The 15,804-nt window shown below is 48.0% G+C and overlaps 1 protein-coding gene across 1 annotated transcript in view; it reads left to right on the top strand.

The window, feature by feature from the left end:
- The window catches only part of LOC144931534 (exocyst complex component 6B-like), a 152,106-nt gene extending 137,278 nt beyond the window's left edge, over positions 1 to 14,828 (top strand). Inside the window, exons 21-22 of the mRNA XM_078855487.1 lie at positions 12,174 to 12,286; positions 13,890 to 14,828. Coding sequence (XP_078711613.1) covers positions 12,174 to 12,286; positions 13,890 to 14,022 — 246 coding nt within the window. The 3' untranslated portion in view covers positions 14,023 to 14,828. The remainder of the gene's footprint in view (positions 1 to 12,173; positions 12,287 to 13,889) is intronic.
- The last annotated feature ends 976 nt before the right edge of the window (positions 14,829 to 15,804 follow it).

Raw genomic sequence — 15,804 nt, 5'->3', positions numbered from 1 at the left:
GCATTTCCAAAGAGTGTGAAGGAAATAGTAGTGCTAGCTAGGAGAGCTGTGCGTCAGTCTTTTTGCCTCCATGCCGGCTGTGTTTTATATATATATGCGTGTGTATGTATATGCATGTCGATGTGTGTTTACGTCCGGCTCTATGTCAGTCTGTAAAACATTTGTAAAAGTTAAGGAGGAACTTATTTTGCGCACGCGAAGAAATTCCGCCAATATTTGGCGAGATGAACATTTGTCAAGTCCCCCTCGACAAACATTGACTTTCATTCCAGGTGATTGAAACGGTTTTACTTGTTACGTAATTTTCATTTATTAAATATACAACACGAGCTTTTTCACATTTTTCTGGCTAGACATGGATTTTATGATCGAGCACCTAGGATGATTTAATTAGCCAAGGCGCATGCTGTGTTTACGTTTTAAGACTTTTATGAAATTTTCGAAAGACCATTTTGACCAACGGAAGAGACAGAACAAAAACCCACTGCTCAAAAAATCTTGAGCTGGAGCAGCTAATGAATCCAGAAAATCAGACTCGGCTGGAAAATCCTGTCAAATGAAAGGTCATAAGGTTGTGTCAGAATGTTAACTGGAGCGCTTAGCCTGAGTTAAGTCTTTCGTGGTACCAGGCTGCTTGCCGTATAATCGGCGCAATGGCTCAAAACAATTACATCAGTTCACTGAGCAGCACTCTTTGCTTCTCTCTTGTCCGATCCCATTAATAGCTCTCACATGAGACCACAAACTTGGCCAAATCTGGCGCCAAAAGTGACAAAGAACTTGTTCAGATTCCCCGCAGGGCTCGACTGGCAACTTTACGTCGCTTAATGCCAGTTAACCTTACGTTTGTGTTATTATTATTTTAAATTATTACAAACAATTTCAATGTTTTGAGACTTTTCTCTCTAAATAATGCATGCGCCAGACATGGGTACAGTTACGATTGTAACAACCGTGTCTTTCGTAAGGAAATTGCAGTGACGGTGGAATTGTATTTTTGCTTAAGAACGCCACTGGTTGCATGCACAGTATTGTTGAATATCCTTAATTATATTATTAACTTTAGATGCGCTTTATACCTATTGCCACCAAAGTAATTTGTAAAAATATATATATATCCTATGCCCTGACATTTTTACCTCACGATTCTGTCTCTCCGTGGGGTTTGTTGTTTGCTGTTGTTTTTTTCTCACTTGCTCGTTTGTCCTAATGACGCACAATCAGCACCGCGCAAATTTGTCACCTGATTCTCGGCTACGGCTAACAGCAGTGACGAGTGATATCCCAGCCGGTCCTCAACAACACCCGCTTCCCCTTCACCAAACCATACTCAGCAACCCCGGGGAAGTATGGTTAAACAAGTCACCATGACGATTATACCGTCGAGGAGTAAGTTAGTCTGAAAACTTCATGCACTCTCACGAGTCCAGTCCGTCGGGAATGCCCACTGATCGTGCGCAGAGAGTAAGCTCTTTGGAACAACAATGCTGTTCACCATTGGAACCTCATTTGCCAGTAAAAATATGATAATTGTTTTTTTTACCCTTCTATCTGGCAACAAAACTGACACCTTTTTTTTGGCGTCATCTGGTCCAACCCATGTGAGACTAGGCTCTAAGGAAAGCTGTCTCGGGTGTGGACCAATCAACTTCAAGGACAGTGCACATTATCAGAGTTATGTTTTTTGTTTGCATTATGACTGCAGGTATTGTGGTCTATGTAAACATGACTCCTTGTAAAAAAGGTGTCCGTTTTGTTGCCAGATAGAAGGGTTAAAAACCAATTAACAATGCTGTTGTAAGTCTGTTGCGAAACTGGCTCAGACTCAAGGATGGATCCCAAAAGATCTGCCGATAACTGGTTCCAGGGCTTTGGGCCGGAGACCCCAGCACTGGGCTGCGGATCGTAGATGCCCTCGATTGAGGCGGGGGGTGGGGGGAGTCCATTGAGGCAGCTTATTGCACACTGCTCTAGAGATGTTTTCATCCGTCAGTGAATTAACAAAGGGGCGAAAAATGAAGGCGCATTAAGTAAACACAATCGTGGTGTTTTTAAAAAAAATTCTGCAGTCACAATTACTATTTTTTTTTGCCTACAGAGAAATTTGACCTGCCCCTGTGAGCACGTGCGAGCGTGCGTTTTTGGAGCGATGCAAACCCAGCCCTTGCTGTAAGCCGTCGTCTCTTGCTATTGGCCGCACGGCACCTGCAACATTATTTGTATTAAGGCGAAGGAGGTGACACAGGTGCGTGCCTTGCGGCGAGCTCATACCTCGCAGTCTGAACTTGAAATTGCTTGTAAACAAGGCTTGGTATAAAAATACCAACCCCGCCCCCCTTCCACCGCACGGATATTTGCTGGGTTAAAGAAAGCCTGCTTGTGCCGTCATCGTCGAGCGTTAACGAACTCGGTGGGCAGAGTGCATTAATATTGATATGTGAACAACATTTTGGCAGCCAAATGATGGAGCGTTTCCGGGAGGGCTGCGCGATGAAACCAGTTCGTGTGTAGGTGCTGGGTGGATTTTTATGACATCGCTAGGAAGCGATGTGGTGGATTGGAGAGGTCTCCAACCAGCAGTGAATTGACCATGGATGCTGCTGCTGATGCTGATGATGAAACAACATTTTTGCATCGTGATTTCTGTTGTTGTCTGAATGCTCAACCAAGGGATAGACCACTTGTTGGAACGATTCGCATCTTGACGGAACGACTTGAAGTTCATCGCTCTTGGTAATGAAGGCGTCTCCAAACGTGTGGACGATCGTGCCCTGAAACCTGTCCGTGACCAAAAAAATGTCAGCGAATTGGAATGTGCGGAATGCGAGCGATGAAATTAACCGCATGGTTGAAAATAAATAACACGTTCTCCGCGAACGTACAAATGCCATTCTTGTGGGCGAACGCCGGGGCGTTTTGAGAAAAGTTACATTTCTTTTGACGTCTCCATTGTTGGACGAGCTCACGTAAAGGTCACCATTGTTTATAACCCTTTCTCAACCCGGCCGCCCTCTTCCCCGTGCTTAAGCAGACCTGGGACCTTTGTCAAGACAGGTGCGTGCCATCACCCAGCCTGTGTTAGTTGTGTCTGGGCCAGTGATTTTAAGCCCAGCGGGGAATTTTAATTAGTTTATATATTTATTTATTTACCTTCACCCCTTCTTTTTTTCCTCCTTTCAGTGGGGGGGGGGAGGGCAAAAGTCGGCATCTTATGACCCTTGGTCGCATGAAGCGGATCTCCCTGGAATGCTAACATGGGCGCAGAGGCCGTCGGACCCAGCAAGTAATGATTTTGCACGGGATGTGTTTTGGGAAATCCAATACCCAGTGTTTGCAAAGAAATGGGAAAATATTGTGGGCAATCTAGCGGGGCGTGATGGATCGCAAAGCACAACACACGTCGGATGGCACGTCAAACTCTTACGGAAGCACACGTCCACGCCGTCGCTCTGCGGAGCAACCGTGCAATTTGAATCCCCCCCCCTCTCTCCGCTCCCCAAAAAAATATAGTGCCTTTTAAACAATGAAAGTGGAAAACGTAATGTCAACAAAGCACATTACAATGAGCATGCCTGTTGAAACGAATGGAAATATTTTCGTCGGTGATAGTGGAGTGTCGTTTTCTGTTGCTTCAATCGGTGGTATTTGTCTCGCCACGAAGGCAGTTTGAGTAGCTTTGCAGCGTCAATCACGGTACAGAAAGTATGTTGACGACTCGTCTGCAGAATTCGATTGTTATCCCCTCGTATTTTTACTCCAGAAACACGCCAAGTTTACCCCCACATGTGCAAATACTAAATCATGAATTGACCAAACGTCAGGCAGCAGGACCCAGCAGTGGCACGTTTGCCACTTATTGGGTCAAATCCGCCCTGATTAGCACTGCGGTGTGTATACACCGTCAAATTACGCACCAGATCCTTCGCATTGGACGTGGAAGATCCCGTGACGCTATTTGCAAGTGTAGGCCATTGCGTGCCATCCACATTTTACCCTCAAAGTAATGACCGTCAAATTAATAATTGGGAATACAAATATAGATCATTGCCACCTACTTTGATTATTGCCCCCTAAAATGTTGCAGGACCCTCCTGAAAAAAAGGCGCGAAACTCGGTGAGGCTTTCTTGGATAAACTAAACTGTAGAATTTTTTTTATTTTTCCAAGTAAGACCCACTGAGCCATGTAGCTCTTTTTCAGAAACGACTTGGCAACAAATGACAGCTCAACGAAGTGGCCTATCATGTGGAAATGTATAATAGCAAAATACTCTCAACTCGTGTTTCCACATGTGGAGGAAAAAACTGGAAGACGTGGAGAATTATCTCTGTGACCACGGAGGAACATGCAAATATTCAACAGGCGTCAGGGTCGGGATCGAACCCACGACCTCCTGTATACCAGGCGAGGTAGTTAACATCTTGTCACCGTGGCGCCCACAAAAACAAACATAATAATTATAGAATGTCTTGAAACTTGGTGGGACTTCACCAAGGAAATAAATAAATACATTGACAAACACCTCTCGCGCTATTTATCGACAAAGGGTACAAAAGCCTCAAATGGCATGACTTGAACCAATGCCAATCAATTCTTTTAAAAAAAAACAAGAGAAAAGCCCCGAAAGAGAGTAACTGACAGTAAGTAACCTGCAGAAAAACAAGGAACCTAAAAACAAAAGTACGAGTGAGCATCACTGCTGTCACCGTGTTTGTTTTAACAACAGCGCATAGTGTGCCGGCGGGCCCACCTCTGCTCGCTCGCTCGCGCGCACAGACACGCACAAACACACGCACAAACACACACGCACGAACACGCACGCACTGACGGGAGAGCGAGAGCGGGCGAGTGTTGGGGCTGACGAGCGAGCGAGCGCGGCCAGTGGACAGAGGATGACGCAGCAGCAGCGGGCGGCACGGCGAGCGAAGGAGCGGGCGATCGCACCGCCCAGAGCTCGGCTCATAAATCTCCGAGTGACCTCTCGACAGGCTTTACGACCTGATCCCTCCTAATTGCTGTGTCCGGTATGAATAACATTTGGTTTGGCGGGGGGGGTTGCTGAAGGGAGTGGGTGTTAGGGGTGCGCACGCTGCGTGTGTGTGTGCGTGTGCGTGCGTGCGAGTGCGAGCACTGGCTGTGGGTTGAGAGGCTTTGCGGGATGGGGGGTTGGGTGTCCGCGCGTATTGTAGACGGCTTAGCTTCAGAGCTTTCCTCTCTCTCTCTCTCCCTTGGGTTGCCCATTGAGCCCAGTCCCATCGGCGGCTGTCCTGGAATACGTGCGCGTTTGGGTTGCATGCATAAGTCGTTTGCCAGGGCGAAGTTGATGTTGCTTGGCGGCACCTTAAAGTCAATTAGGTTGCGTTACGCAAAGGTTGGGGAGGGAGCGGTGGCGCAGTGCATCGTGCGCTGCGCTATGAGCCCGGAAACTTGCGTTCAACTCCTGGCAAACATCAACCGACGATTATATTTTTATTGAGTAATAGATTGTCCTTAATAATTAATCATTGATATAATAATATTTTTTTTGTTTTTACTTAATGTTGAACAGTAGCTTTTGCAAATACTGTTGGATTTTTTTTTCATGGCTTGTATTACAAGTGCATGCTATTGTGGTATGTGTTGGTTGCCCACTTAATTGTATCGGCTCACTATCTTAAAAAAAAAACTTGTTTAAGCCTTTCCCGATCCACTGCTGGATGAAGCCCTTCCCACCCTCTTGTCATCTCATGGGGTTTGTTTGACCATGCTTCACCATGCTGGTCAGCATTGGTTGGTGAATGGGGTATCACTCGCCACCGATGTGAGTCGTGGCTTGTAATTGAATTCAGGTTTTGCTGAGTTCAGGGTGCAGTGCGCTAACCGCTGCACCACTGTTCCATCCGAGACTCCCTATTCTGGATGTAAACTTTATACACACACACACATTTTTCCACTTTACAATATTTATTCAGTAGATTGCATTGTAAAACATTATAGTTAAATAAATGCACCCGCTCTGTGTCTTTTCACATTCAAACTCAAAGTACTTCTGTCACATTTTATTAAGTATATTGAGAAAAAAGATTAGTTAAATAACTACCTAATTATCCAATTAAGCGACTAATTCTTGGAGCAATAAACAACAGCGTGACACTGAGCACATGTGCTGCTTCTAGCCGCCCCACGCCGCTCGTCCGAGTTCTCGTGATGGGTCAGAGCGTGGCCCGGAGAATAATCGGAGCATCTGTGTGGTCTGCTGGGTGGGAAGAAACCCAAAGCAGATACAGCAGGAAAGGCATCCCGCTGTGATATCTCCCCAAGTTAAGTCTGCTGGATTTTGGATAATGGGAGAGGTTGGTTTTTTTTATCCTCTTCTTGGCCGCCTGGGAAGTGAGATGGCCACAGGAAGCCGGGAGCGAGGGGGGTGGGTCGGAGGAGGAGGAGGCGCCACCGATGCCTTCGGGGCGAGATTTCGGAGTCCAGTCTGGCCAGTGATGTGGAGGCGGTTCCGCTAACCGTACCTGCTCCCCCCCCACCTACCCTCCCTCGCCGCCTCTCCCCCTCCCTCCCGGAGGAGACCAGGGTCCCAGGAGGCTTCGGCTTCCACAACCAACCGGGAGCTAATTACTGGGTCATTACACCAAGCAAGGAGCAGAGCTCCCTCCTCTCCAAGCCATTGTTTGTGTGAATAAAGCCGTTAAAACCTGTCCCTGCCTTCGCTCCCCATCCGGCTCTGGTAATGGTGTTTTGGAGGGGGTGGAGGGAGGGGGGAAAGAGAGAACCGGGGGGAGGTGGGGGGGGTGAGATTGGAGCTTTTGGTGATGGTGATGATGATGGTGGTGGTAGAAGAGATGGACTTGTGGGCTGTTGCGTGATTTTTTTTGTTGAGCGAGAGTGTTGGATGTTTTTGGGGGGGGGGGGGTGGATGGGGGGGGATGCCTCTGCCTTGCCAATATTATCCCTGTGCCCATAATCCAGGGCAGCCCTCCACAAACATGGGGTGCATTGTGGAGCCCCGCTGCCCGTCGTACGTCTAAGCCCTTGATGCGAGGGATTGTTGGTGGTAAACGTAGCACGCAAAGTTTGCCATGAACTGGGCAATCATCTGGATTGTGTCTAAATTAAACCTCTTTAGGGATGCGGCCACGATCCCCTTCCTTTGGAGCAGTGGGGCGGGGGTTTGGGGGCACGTTAGCGAAAACTGAAAATTTGCAGAGCGTTTGAGCCCCCGGTCAGGTTATTTCCCAACACTCCATGCATCCAGCCTGCAGGCAGTTTGCCGCGTTTTATTGCTGCCTGGGTGTGTGAATTGTGCCGGCTGAAGTTGCCGAATGCGTAGGCATATCCTTGCCAAGTAATGCAGGGCAGAGATCTGATGGGTGTCAGAGGCTTTGGAGAACTTTATTCAGATTATTTATTGGCGCTTAATTCCCTTGCGCAAATGGCATTCCGCGCGATCGGCTCCGAGCAATGCAATTTTAATCCTTGACAAGCACCGATGACATTTGCCTCGTATTTTGTGTTGTTAATTAAAGGTGCTTCTGGGGATTCTTGAACACAGCACGCCCTGAGACGCAACGTTGCTTCAGCGTGAGCCAGTGTTCACATCGCAGCTCTGAACAACAATTCAACAGAACACACAAAGTAAAAAACTTACTTAGGGTATATAGCAATTGTTCATGTCAATTGATACAAAAACTATCCTGATGTGCATTGCACTGACTCAAAGACGCAAGCTGGTGTCAGCTCATAAATAATGGACCTAGCACACAAGGACTTTGACATTTTCTTTTTACATCTCTGTGTGCCACACGTAAAATTATTGCCGTTTTGCTCGTGCCATTCATCTGGTCGCTGTTTGACAGACGCCACCTCCCATCACCAGTGGGGAGCCCCGACCTTGCCGCTGTGTGCCGTGCGCGTAGTGTCCTCTTGACTGCCCGGCTCGCCTGCCCCTAGTTTTTAAACAACAACAAAAATCAATTAAAAACAACCCACGATTGAGTTGTGCCCTGCCAAGGCAGAGTTTGCCCTTGAGCTTGAACTCTGCGTGAACCTGCGACACAATTCGCTGGGAGCCGGGGCGTATCAGAAGTTTTTCCCCCGCCCGCGCCCTCGCTCGTAGGTGCGGTAGTGCTGCACGCACGCGACACTGCATGGGGAGAGAAGAAATCTGGCCTGACTGGTGTGAACCACCCAGCCCGGTCGAGGAAGAGACACGCACACGCACGCACGCACGCACAAAAAAAAAGTTCAAAATTTGGGTACTTAAAAAAAACTAGTCACGTCACTTCAGGGTTACTGTATCAGAGCCCCAGAATGTGAAGAGACTGTCAGAAGGTATACTTTGGCATGATGCGGAGGCGTAAACTCGATAGCCGTACGTTTCTAAGCGATGCGTTCCACAGCACTCTCTTGCGTTTGCCTCCTCACTGCGCTGGTGCTGCTGTATAACCGCTCGGGTGATGTTGTCGTTAATTTAACTGTGCGGCTCGCGATCGTAAGCTTGCGAGTTGAAGTTGCCGTCAAGAGGGCGGCTCTGTTCTTCTCTGTCCCTTCGTAGTTGATCACACGCGTCCTCCTGTGGGAAGTCGAACATCAGCAGTTGTCCGATGGAATACCTCAACCCTCCATAGAAATGTGGAATTTCCAGCCGCTGGCTCCAGGCTGTTGACAGGAGTGGAACAGCAACCCACGCTCGTTTGGCTGGGGAAAAACCGCTGACCTTTTTGTCACTTTGAATTTAGTTTCGTTCAATCGTATCTCAATCCGCTCTTCCTGGTGAGGGTCGAGGCGACAGCGTGTTGAGTAGGGCGGTCCGGGGCCTCCCTTTCCCCGGTGACGGACTCTAGCTCTTCCTGGGGAATTCCCAGGCGTTCCCAGGCCAGCCGAGCGTGTCCTGGACCTGGTCCGGCCCCGGGGTCTTCGCCCAGTGAAATTCAGTTGGAAATATAACCCGTGATTATTATTCGCGATCGCAACACTGCATGTACTGTGACACGTTTTTTGCAAGCGGTTGTGTTAATATGGGCGACTTATTTTGCATTGTCACGAAAGTTAAACGGGTTGGTGCTTCTGCTTTGGCAGTGGTGCACAAGCGCTCCACCTCTCCGGGTCTCTCTCGGTGTGCTGTGAAGAAGGGCCATTGCCCGAAACGTCTTTTTAAGGTGGCTGATTTCAACAGGAATGCCGTTTGTCATTCAACGCCGCACAAGTCCAACGCTACAATTGATATCATTCATCACAGCCACGGTTATTTTAGAACAGACTGAATATCGTTTTACCACCCTTAAACTTAATTTTAAATATGAGGGTGAAAAAATCTTCACTGGGCTAAAGGTTGAAGAAATCGGCCTTTGGTCTTTTCAGGCAGAGTACTGAACTTTTATTTAAAAATAAATATCGTCCTGACCTTTCCTGCCCGCCACCGCCGCATGCGCTGCCACCGGTGCCATCTCTTTACCTGTGCGAGCCGGGTGAAACTCGACCTCGACTTGATTAATAGTTCGCGGCGCCCGAACACTTCTGCTAATATCACGAGGTGTGCCGTTTCTGTGTATTTTTCTGTTTCTCAGCGTCAGAAGGGATGTGTGGTTTGTGCTCGCGGTGGTGGTGACGGTGGTGGTGGTGGTGGTGGCGGTAGTGTTTCACAGACTCGCATTTTATGGCGGGACCTTGTTTGTCCATGCAGCACGGTGTAAATAACCACTGCCAACGCTGACAGCTCTCCGATAAACGCCGGGTGCCACTCGGCCATGTAAATAATGCCCCTTATATTTCATTCTGTGTCCCCTGGGCATTTTCTGACAGCATTGGTAATAAATCCCTTGGTTGTATTTGTTTCTTCCTTTGAACGATCGTTCCCTGTGAATGCATAGCCCTCTGTAATGCGTCTTGTGATAAATCCTTTAAAATACGGTGATCATTTTCCAAATTATTATTTAATGAAACATCGCGTTTTCATTATGCTTCTCTCCTGAGAGTATACGCATACGTGGGTGTTAGTAGTTTACAATTTATATAGTGTACAAACACTCATCGGCTCAAGATTATTTACATGGAAATCCTATAAATACAACCGGCTCATTCAGACAAACTAAAAAGTGAAAGGAAATTGAAACCGCACAAAGTCACCAAAAAGTATAATTCCACTTCCTTTTGCCAGGATACCCATGGTCCTGTGCCGCGTCATTTAAATTGCATTGCATTCATATGCAGCGCAGTGATCCACAACGCAGTGCGTTATATAATACAATTTGGATTCATTTTCAGATTACTTGACAACCATGAATGCCCACATGATATAAGCCACTTCGATGAGCGATCATGTGTGGACAGGCCGCCTCTGAGAAAGAGTTCATGGCTCAGTGGGCTTTACCTGGTAAGTAGAATAGTTTGGTTTTTAGTTGGATTTAAATTAGTATTTACGTAGTAGCATCCAAATGAACGATGACTAATAACAGACGTGTACATGTAAGCTAATAGACTGACGTCTTGGGCAATGGCTTGTCTTCGGAGCAGATGTCAGGCTGAGCAGTGGCGTGCATTTGAGTTATATTATTTTACTGCTATACATTTCCACATGATAAGCCACTTTGTTGAGCCAGCGTTTGTGGCCAGGTCGCTTATGAAAAATAAGCGAATAGTTAAGCGGGCTTTATCTGGTAAGATAAAAAGTAGTTTAGTTTTCCTTTATATTTTGTCAAGTGATTTGTTTACCTTTCCTATACTTTGGCGCTCCTGTTGTGTTCTTTTTCGACGTGTTGTTTTGTTGTGGAAACGTTTTGACCCCGTGCCGCTACTGGACATGAGCGAAAAAGAGCTTTATAGCTCATGGGATTCCTCCCGCAGGACAAATCAACGTTCTGATTCTGACAACTGCACGCAAGCCGCCTCGCCCGCCGTGAAGCGACGGCGAATTGTGCCGCCTCGCCCGCTCGTGTCGTCGTGTGTCCGCTTCGTGTAACCGCCATCGGTGTACTGTCTGCCGTCGTTCGGACATCGCTGGCTAAGCAGAGAAGTCCCTTGAAAATATGACAAACAACTATACCCACAAGCGGCCTTGCGGCGGGAATATATATCATAAATATATATTATTTAAAAAAAAAATGCTCACAAAGGGATGGTAAAGCCATTGCCTGAAATCAGTCAGGAAAATCCAATTGGGACTTTATTATCTTCAAACATGCCTTCTCCCCTTCGTAAATAAATTTGTCCCCGTGCTTTCAAATGTTCTTTGACTTCATCTGTCTGCAATTCATCTCGCTGAGATTTCTACGAGATCCGTTGAGGCACCTAGGAAGCTTTCATCATCTTGACGGTCTCTGTTCTTTTATTAAAATTATTTTTATTTATTTTAAAGGAATACACGTTTAGTTTTGACATCTTTTAAGCATGCACATATGTGTGGTGTTTATAAATGCTGCATGCATTGGTCTATTTCAAAGTGATTGTTCATTAATTGTCAATATAAGCCTCACGCCTCGTGCTGGATGCTTTTATTCAACTGCTTTGAAAGGGTTGTGTCCAGTTTCTTGATGACGCAAACACTCTGGGAACCCGGCGACCTCGGTTCGATTCCTGGCCAAGTCTCGCGTCGGTTATGGTCGATCAACCCGCTTGACCAGCGCAGACAGCTTGGGACGGAAGCCTCCATCCGTCAGTGGTTTGACCAAAGGGCTTACATCATTGTTGGTATAATTTTACATAAAAATCATACACCTTACTCCCATTATTGTTTCAGTAGCAATTTTTTTACGCAGTGTGGCCCAGTGTTCTTTTAGTCAGCGACGGAGCATTTGCAGTTGCAAAGCTTCGATCGTGATGCCTAAACAAATCCACCTCAAACTTAATTTGGAGCTTTCGTGACTGCAGGAATTACTCTTTGGTTCTTTTGGTAAAGTCACGTATAAAGAGAAAATAATAAATTAAATACTAGCATACTTGTATGCTAGTAACCAAAGAGCAAATCCACCTTTTCCCCCACAGTCCTCCGCCTCCACCACCGCCGCCCCCTCTCACGTTGTGTGCCAACCCCATGACCAGCCTTGCCTCCCTCCAACCCCTTAAGAAGCTGCTCATCGATAGCTTGACCCTTGTAAAAAAAATTGTCGTGCCGTTGTCCCTGACCCCCCCCCCCCCCCGTGCCCCCCACCCCTCCCCCCCCCTTTCCCTCTCTGTGTTGCGCCTCCACAGCTGCTGGACTTGTTCATGGTCTGGGACTGGTCCACGTACCTGGCTGACTACGGGCATCCCAACAACAAGTACCTGCGTGTCAACCCAAACACGGCTCTCATCCTCCTCGAAAAGTAAACCGGCCTCGACTTGAATAAGAGATTACCTCTTGTTTATTTAGACTGGGGGTAGAGGGGGGGGTGAGGGAGAGTCAATGTGAAATTCCGCCTTCACTAAGAAAAGCGTTGGCGGTGCAGTGGGTAGCGCGCACTCCTCTGTGGTATTGCGACAGACGGGTGCTTTGGCTGAGCGGGACCCGAGTTCGGGTTTGAACTTAAAACCTCGCGATTAGGAGCCCTGTGTCATCATCCAACCGAGCCGCGTGTCAAACCCCGTGAACCGCAACTCAATTAAGAAATGTACAGCTCGGTTTAAAAATAATAATAATGTAAAATAATGAAAATAAAACATAATAAAATACAATTCTCACGACGTTTCGGCCACAATGCAAGCAGCCGTCCTCAGGTGAAGAATAGGTCTGAAGACGGCTGCTTGCGTTGTGGCCGAAACGTCGTGAGAATTGTATTTTATTATGTAAAAATTTAATTTTTTTATTATTTCCCTTCTACGTGACTTTACCGAAAGAACCAAGAAGATGAATCCCTGCAGTCACGAAAGCTTTAAATCGAAATTTAATAATAATGTAATCGGTATGCCAGAGGAGATTTGGATGAGCGAAGATCCAAATAGTGGTTGCTGTGTTTTGTCTGCCTTTGATGGGGTGGGGGGGGAGGACACCTGTGATGCAATTCTATCTTTTTTTACACCATTTAATTTTTTCAAAGACAATTATGTGAATTGCTAACTTGTGGACGTTATCGGCCAAACATTTTATCTCTCCAGTCTCCCTTTGCTGCTTGCTCTGTTCTAATGCTATCCGTTTCTCCTTTCCAATATTTTTCCTCTTTGCCGAGTCAGAGTTAACAAGGGGTGAGTATGGAACGACTGGAATCGGCAATTATTACGCGCGAGTGACGGATAATTTAAGCATTTTCTCCTAATCCGCAACTGTGTTCGTTAAAAAAAAAATTATAATTCTACTGCTATGTCATCATTTTCATCATCATCATCATCAACCATGATATATCCACTGCTGGATGATAGTGTCCCCTGCCTTTTAATGCAACGATCTGTCCATCACTCCATCCGCTCTGTGGATATCCTCTCAAAAGCAAAGATCCCCCGTATAGCCGTATAAGACTGTAGGAGCAAGTGCTGTTAGCGAGCACCTATGAAGATTGGCACGGCACACGAGGGCGTGGGTGGGCCAGCACCACGCCCGGCCACCTTCATCTCCCCAGTGATGTCCTCTTGGCTCTGTTTCCCTTCTTCTGTTGCCACTCTTATCGTCGGTCTCGACCACCAGACCTTCTGGCGACGTACCCAGCCAGAGGCTCGCCTACTTTTTCTCAACAGTCAATACGACGGCCCTGACTTGTTTCTGCTATCTATTCGATGGACATCTGTGAGCTTCATCGCTCATCAGATTCCTCCAAGATAAATCAAGATCCTGACTCTGAATGTGCTTAAAAAGCGCACGTAGCTCATTCAGTAAGTAGTTTTTCACAGCCGCTCGGCATTCAAGTGTGCAGGTCGGTCTTCTGCGTTGGCCCTCGCGTGCTGGCCACGCTTCTCGGAAGTGTACGGCTGACTTTGTCTCGTGCTCGTCTTGTTCAGGATGAAAGACCACACCCGCAAGAGCAACATCTTTGCACAGTTCCGGAAGAACGAGCGGGATAAGCAGAAGCTGATCGAGACGGTGGCGAAACAGCTCCGAAGCTTGGCCAACGGGACCGCCCACCACAGCTAGTGCGCGCATGCTGCCGTGCGCGATCGTGCCCGACTCAAACCAACCGACCCAAGCAAACCCGACCCCCACCGGCTGGACTGGAGCTCTGCGAATCCTTACGGAAAGACTGCAACCTCCAGAGAAACTCGACGCTTCCCCGAAGGATTTTGTTTGTGTTTTCTTTTTTATATTAATGCCTGTGGTGCCGCCCCCGGGTCAGACACCGGGAGAGATGACTCGCGTCGCTCCGCTTTTGCCTCTTAATCGACGGGGAGCGACGCGGAGACGTCCCCGCGGCCCTAAAACCGAGACACGGGCCCTCTGCCGCCGCCGACATTCACAGCGAGCGGCTTTGGGATCGCCCTAAATCCTCCGGCGAGCGGAGAGCGAGCGCCACAACTCCCCCTCTGCCCCACGCCTCGAGTGCGTAATTCCCCACGCGGTCATGCGGCCAAATCTCACGCGAGCAACTCTCACGCCTGCTGGAGAGAGTTAACCTTTTGCCGAGTGCCTGCGCAAGTAACCGTCTATCCGTCCTTCTTCTCCTCCCCTGTCATGGTGGGCTGGGGTGGGGTGGGGGAGAGATTTTTTATTTTTACGGCATGACTCTATCGGTTTGTTTTTCTCAAGAAATCATGTTGCCAAGCAGGTTGCTACTGCTGCTGCTGCTACTGATGCCACCACCACCACCACCGCCGTGAAGCGGAAGAGACGTCACTTCTGAGCTTCGGGACTCTGTCCTGCTGCGGCACGGCTGCGAGCAGCAGGGGTCCTTGGTCGTTTTCAGCTCCCGAGTCGGGAATCACGGACGCTGCCTCATTCGTGGAGCGGGGGGGTGGGGTGGGTTGGGCGGCGAGCGGGCGGGCGTTTTTTGTTCCTGTTGCTGTCGCCGCTTGGAAATGTTTGCCTAATCGAAAGAAAAAAATGAAAAGTACACCAATGAAATCAGATGATGCGGCTGCAAAGCCATGGAAGTTCATAAGATGCGGCCCCAAGGCTTGACAATTCGCAAGGGCAGAGTGAAAAAAAAAGTACGTTTTGACTATTGAGGGTGAGTACCAGGTGAAAGAAAACATACCTGGCTTGAAATTGACAAATTCCAGACCCAATATTTACTACAACATAATGACCACCCCATTGTATAAACTTCAAAAGATAAGCACACTCCTCCGGGGGGGGGCGGGGTGGGGGGTGGAGGCGAAGGGGTTGGGGTGGGTGGGGAGACGTTCAGTTCACGGCTTATACGAGAGTGTGGGCCGACCAGAGTGGTGTGCCTGCTTGAAACCGCCGTGCGTTTTGGTCTTCCGCGGATGCCGCTGTCACATTCGTCGTTTTCGCCGCGGTGCACGTGCAGCCGTGCTCGCGCCCCACGGATGCGAGACGCTCCGTCAGTTTTCTGCGCTCGCCAAAATATGCGTGGCCGCGATCTGCCCCCCTTCTTCCCGGTAACGATCGCCCTTCGTGGCCCCATCCCCCCCGTGCCCCCCAGCTAACAAACACAGTCGCTCGCAGGCTGCCTCAAATGGAATTTGTTCGCCAATAAAAAGAATAAAATCCGCACCGCTCGCAACCGCTCGTGGCAGCGCCGCGCGGCCTCGTGGCTTTCGTTTTATTTCATGTAAATAATTATTAAAAATGACTACAGTTTTTTTTTTACTCATTTTGCACATAGCGTACGCTTCATCCACCAGCTTTTGCAGCGTGGAATTAATGGGGGGACAGGTAGCGATTTTGGTTACTGTTTTTTTTTGCGCGTGTGTGTGTAACTAATTAAAAATAATAGTACGGAAATAATTCGTTAAA

This window comes from Lampetra fluviatilis, chromosome 4, assembly GCF_964198595.1.
Source record: "Lampetra fluviatilis chromosome 4, kcLamFluv1.1, whole genome shotgun sequence".
Lineage (NCBI taxonomy): Eukaryota > Metazoa > Chordata > Hyperoartia > Petromyzontiformes > Petromyzontidae > Lampetra > Lampetra fluviatilis.
This window is presented reverse-complemented; position numbering and strand designations above follow the sequence as displayed.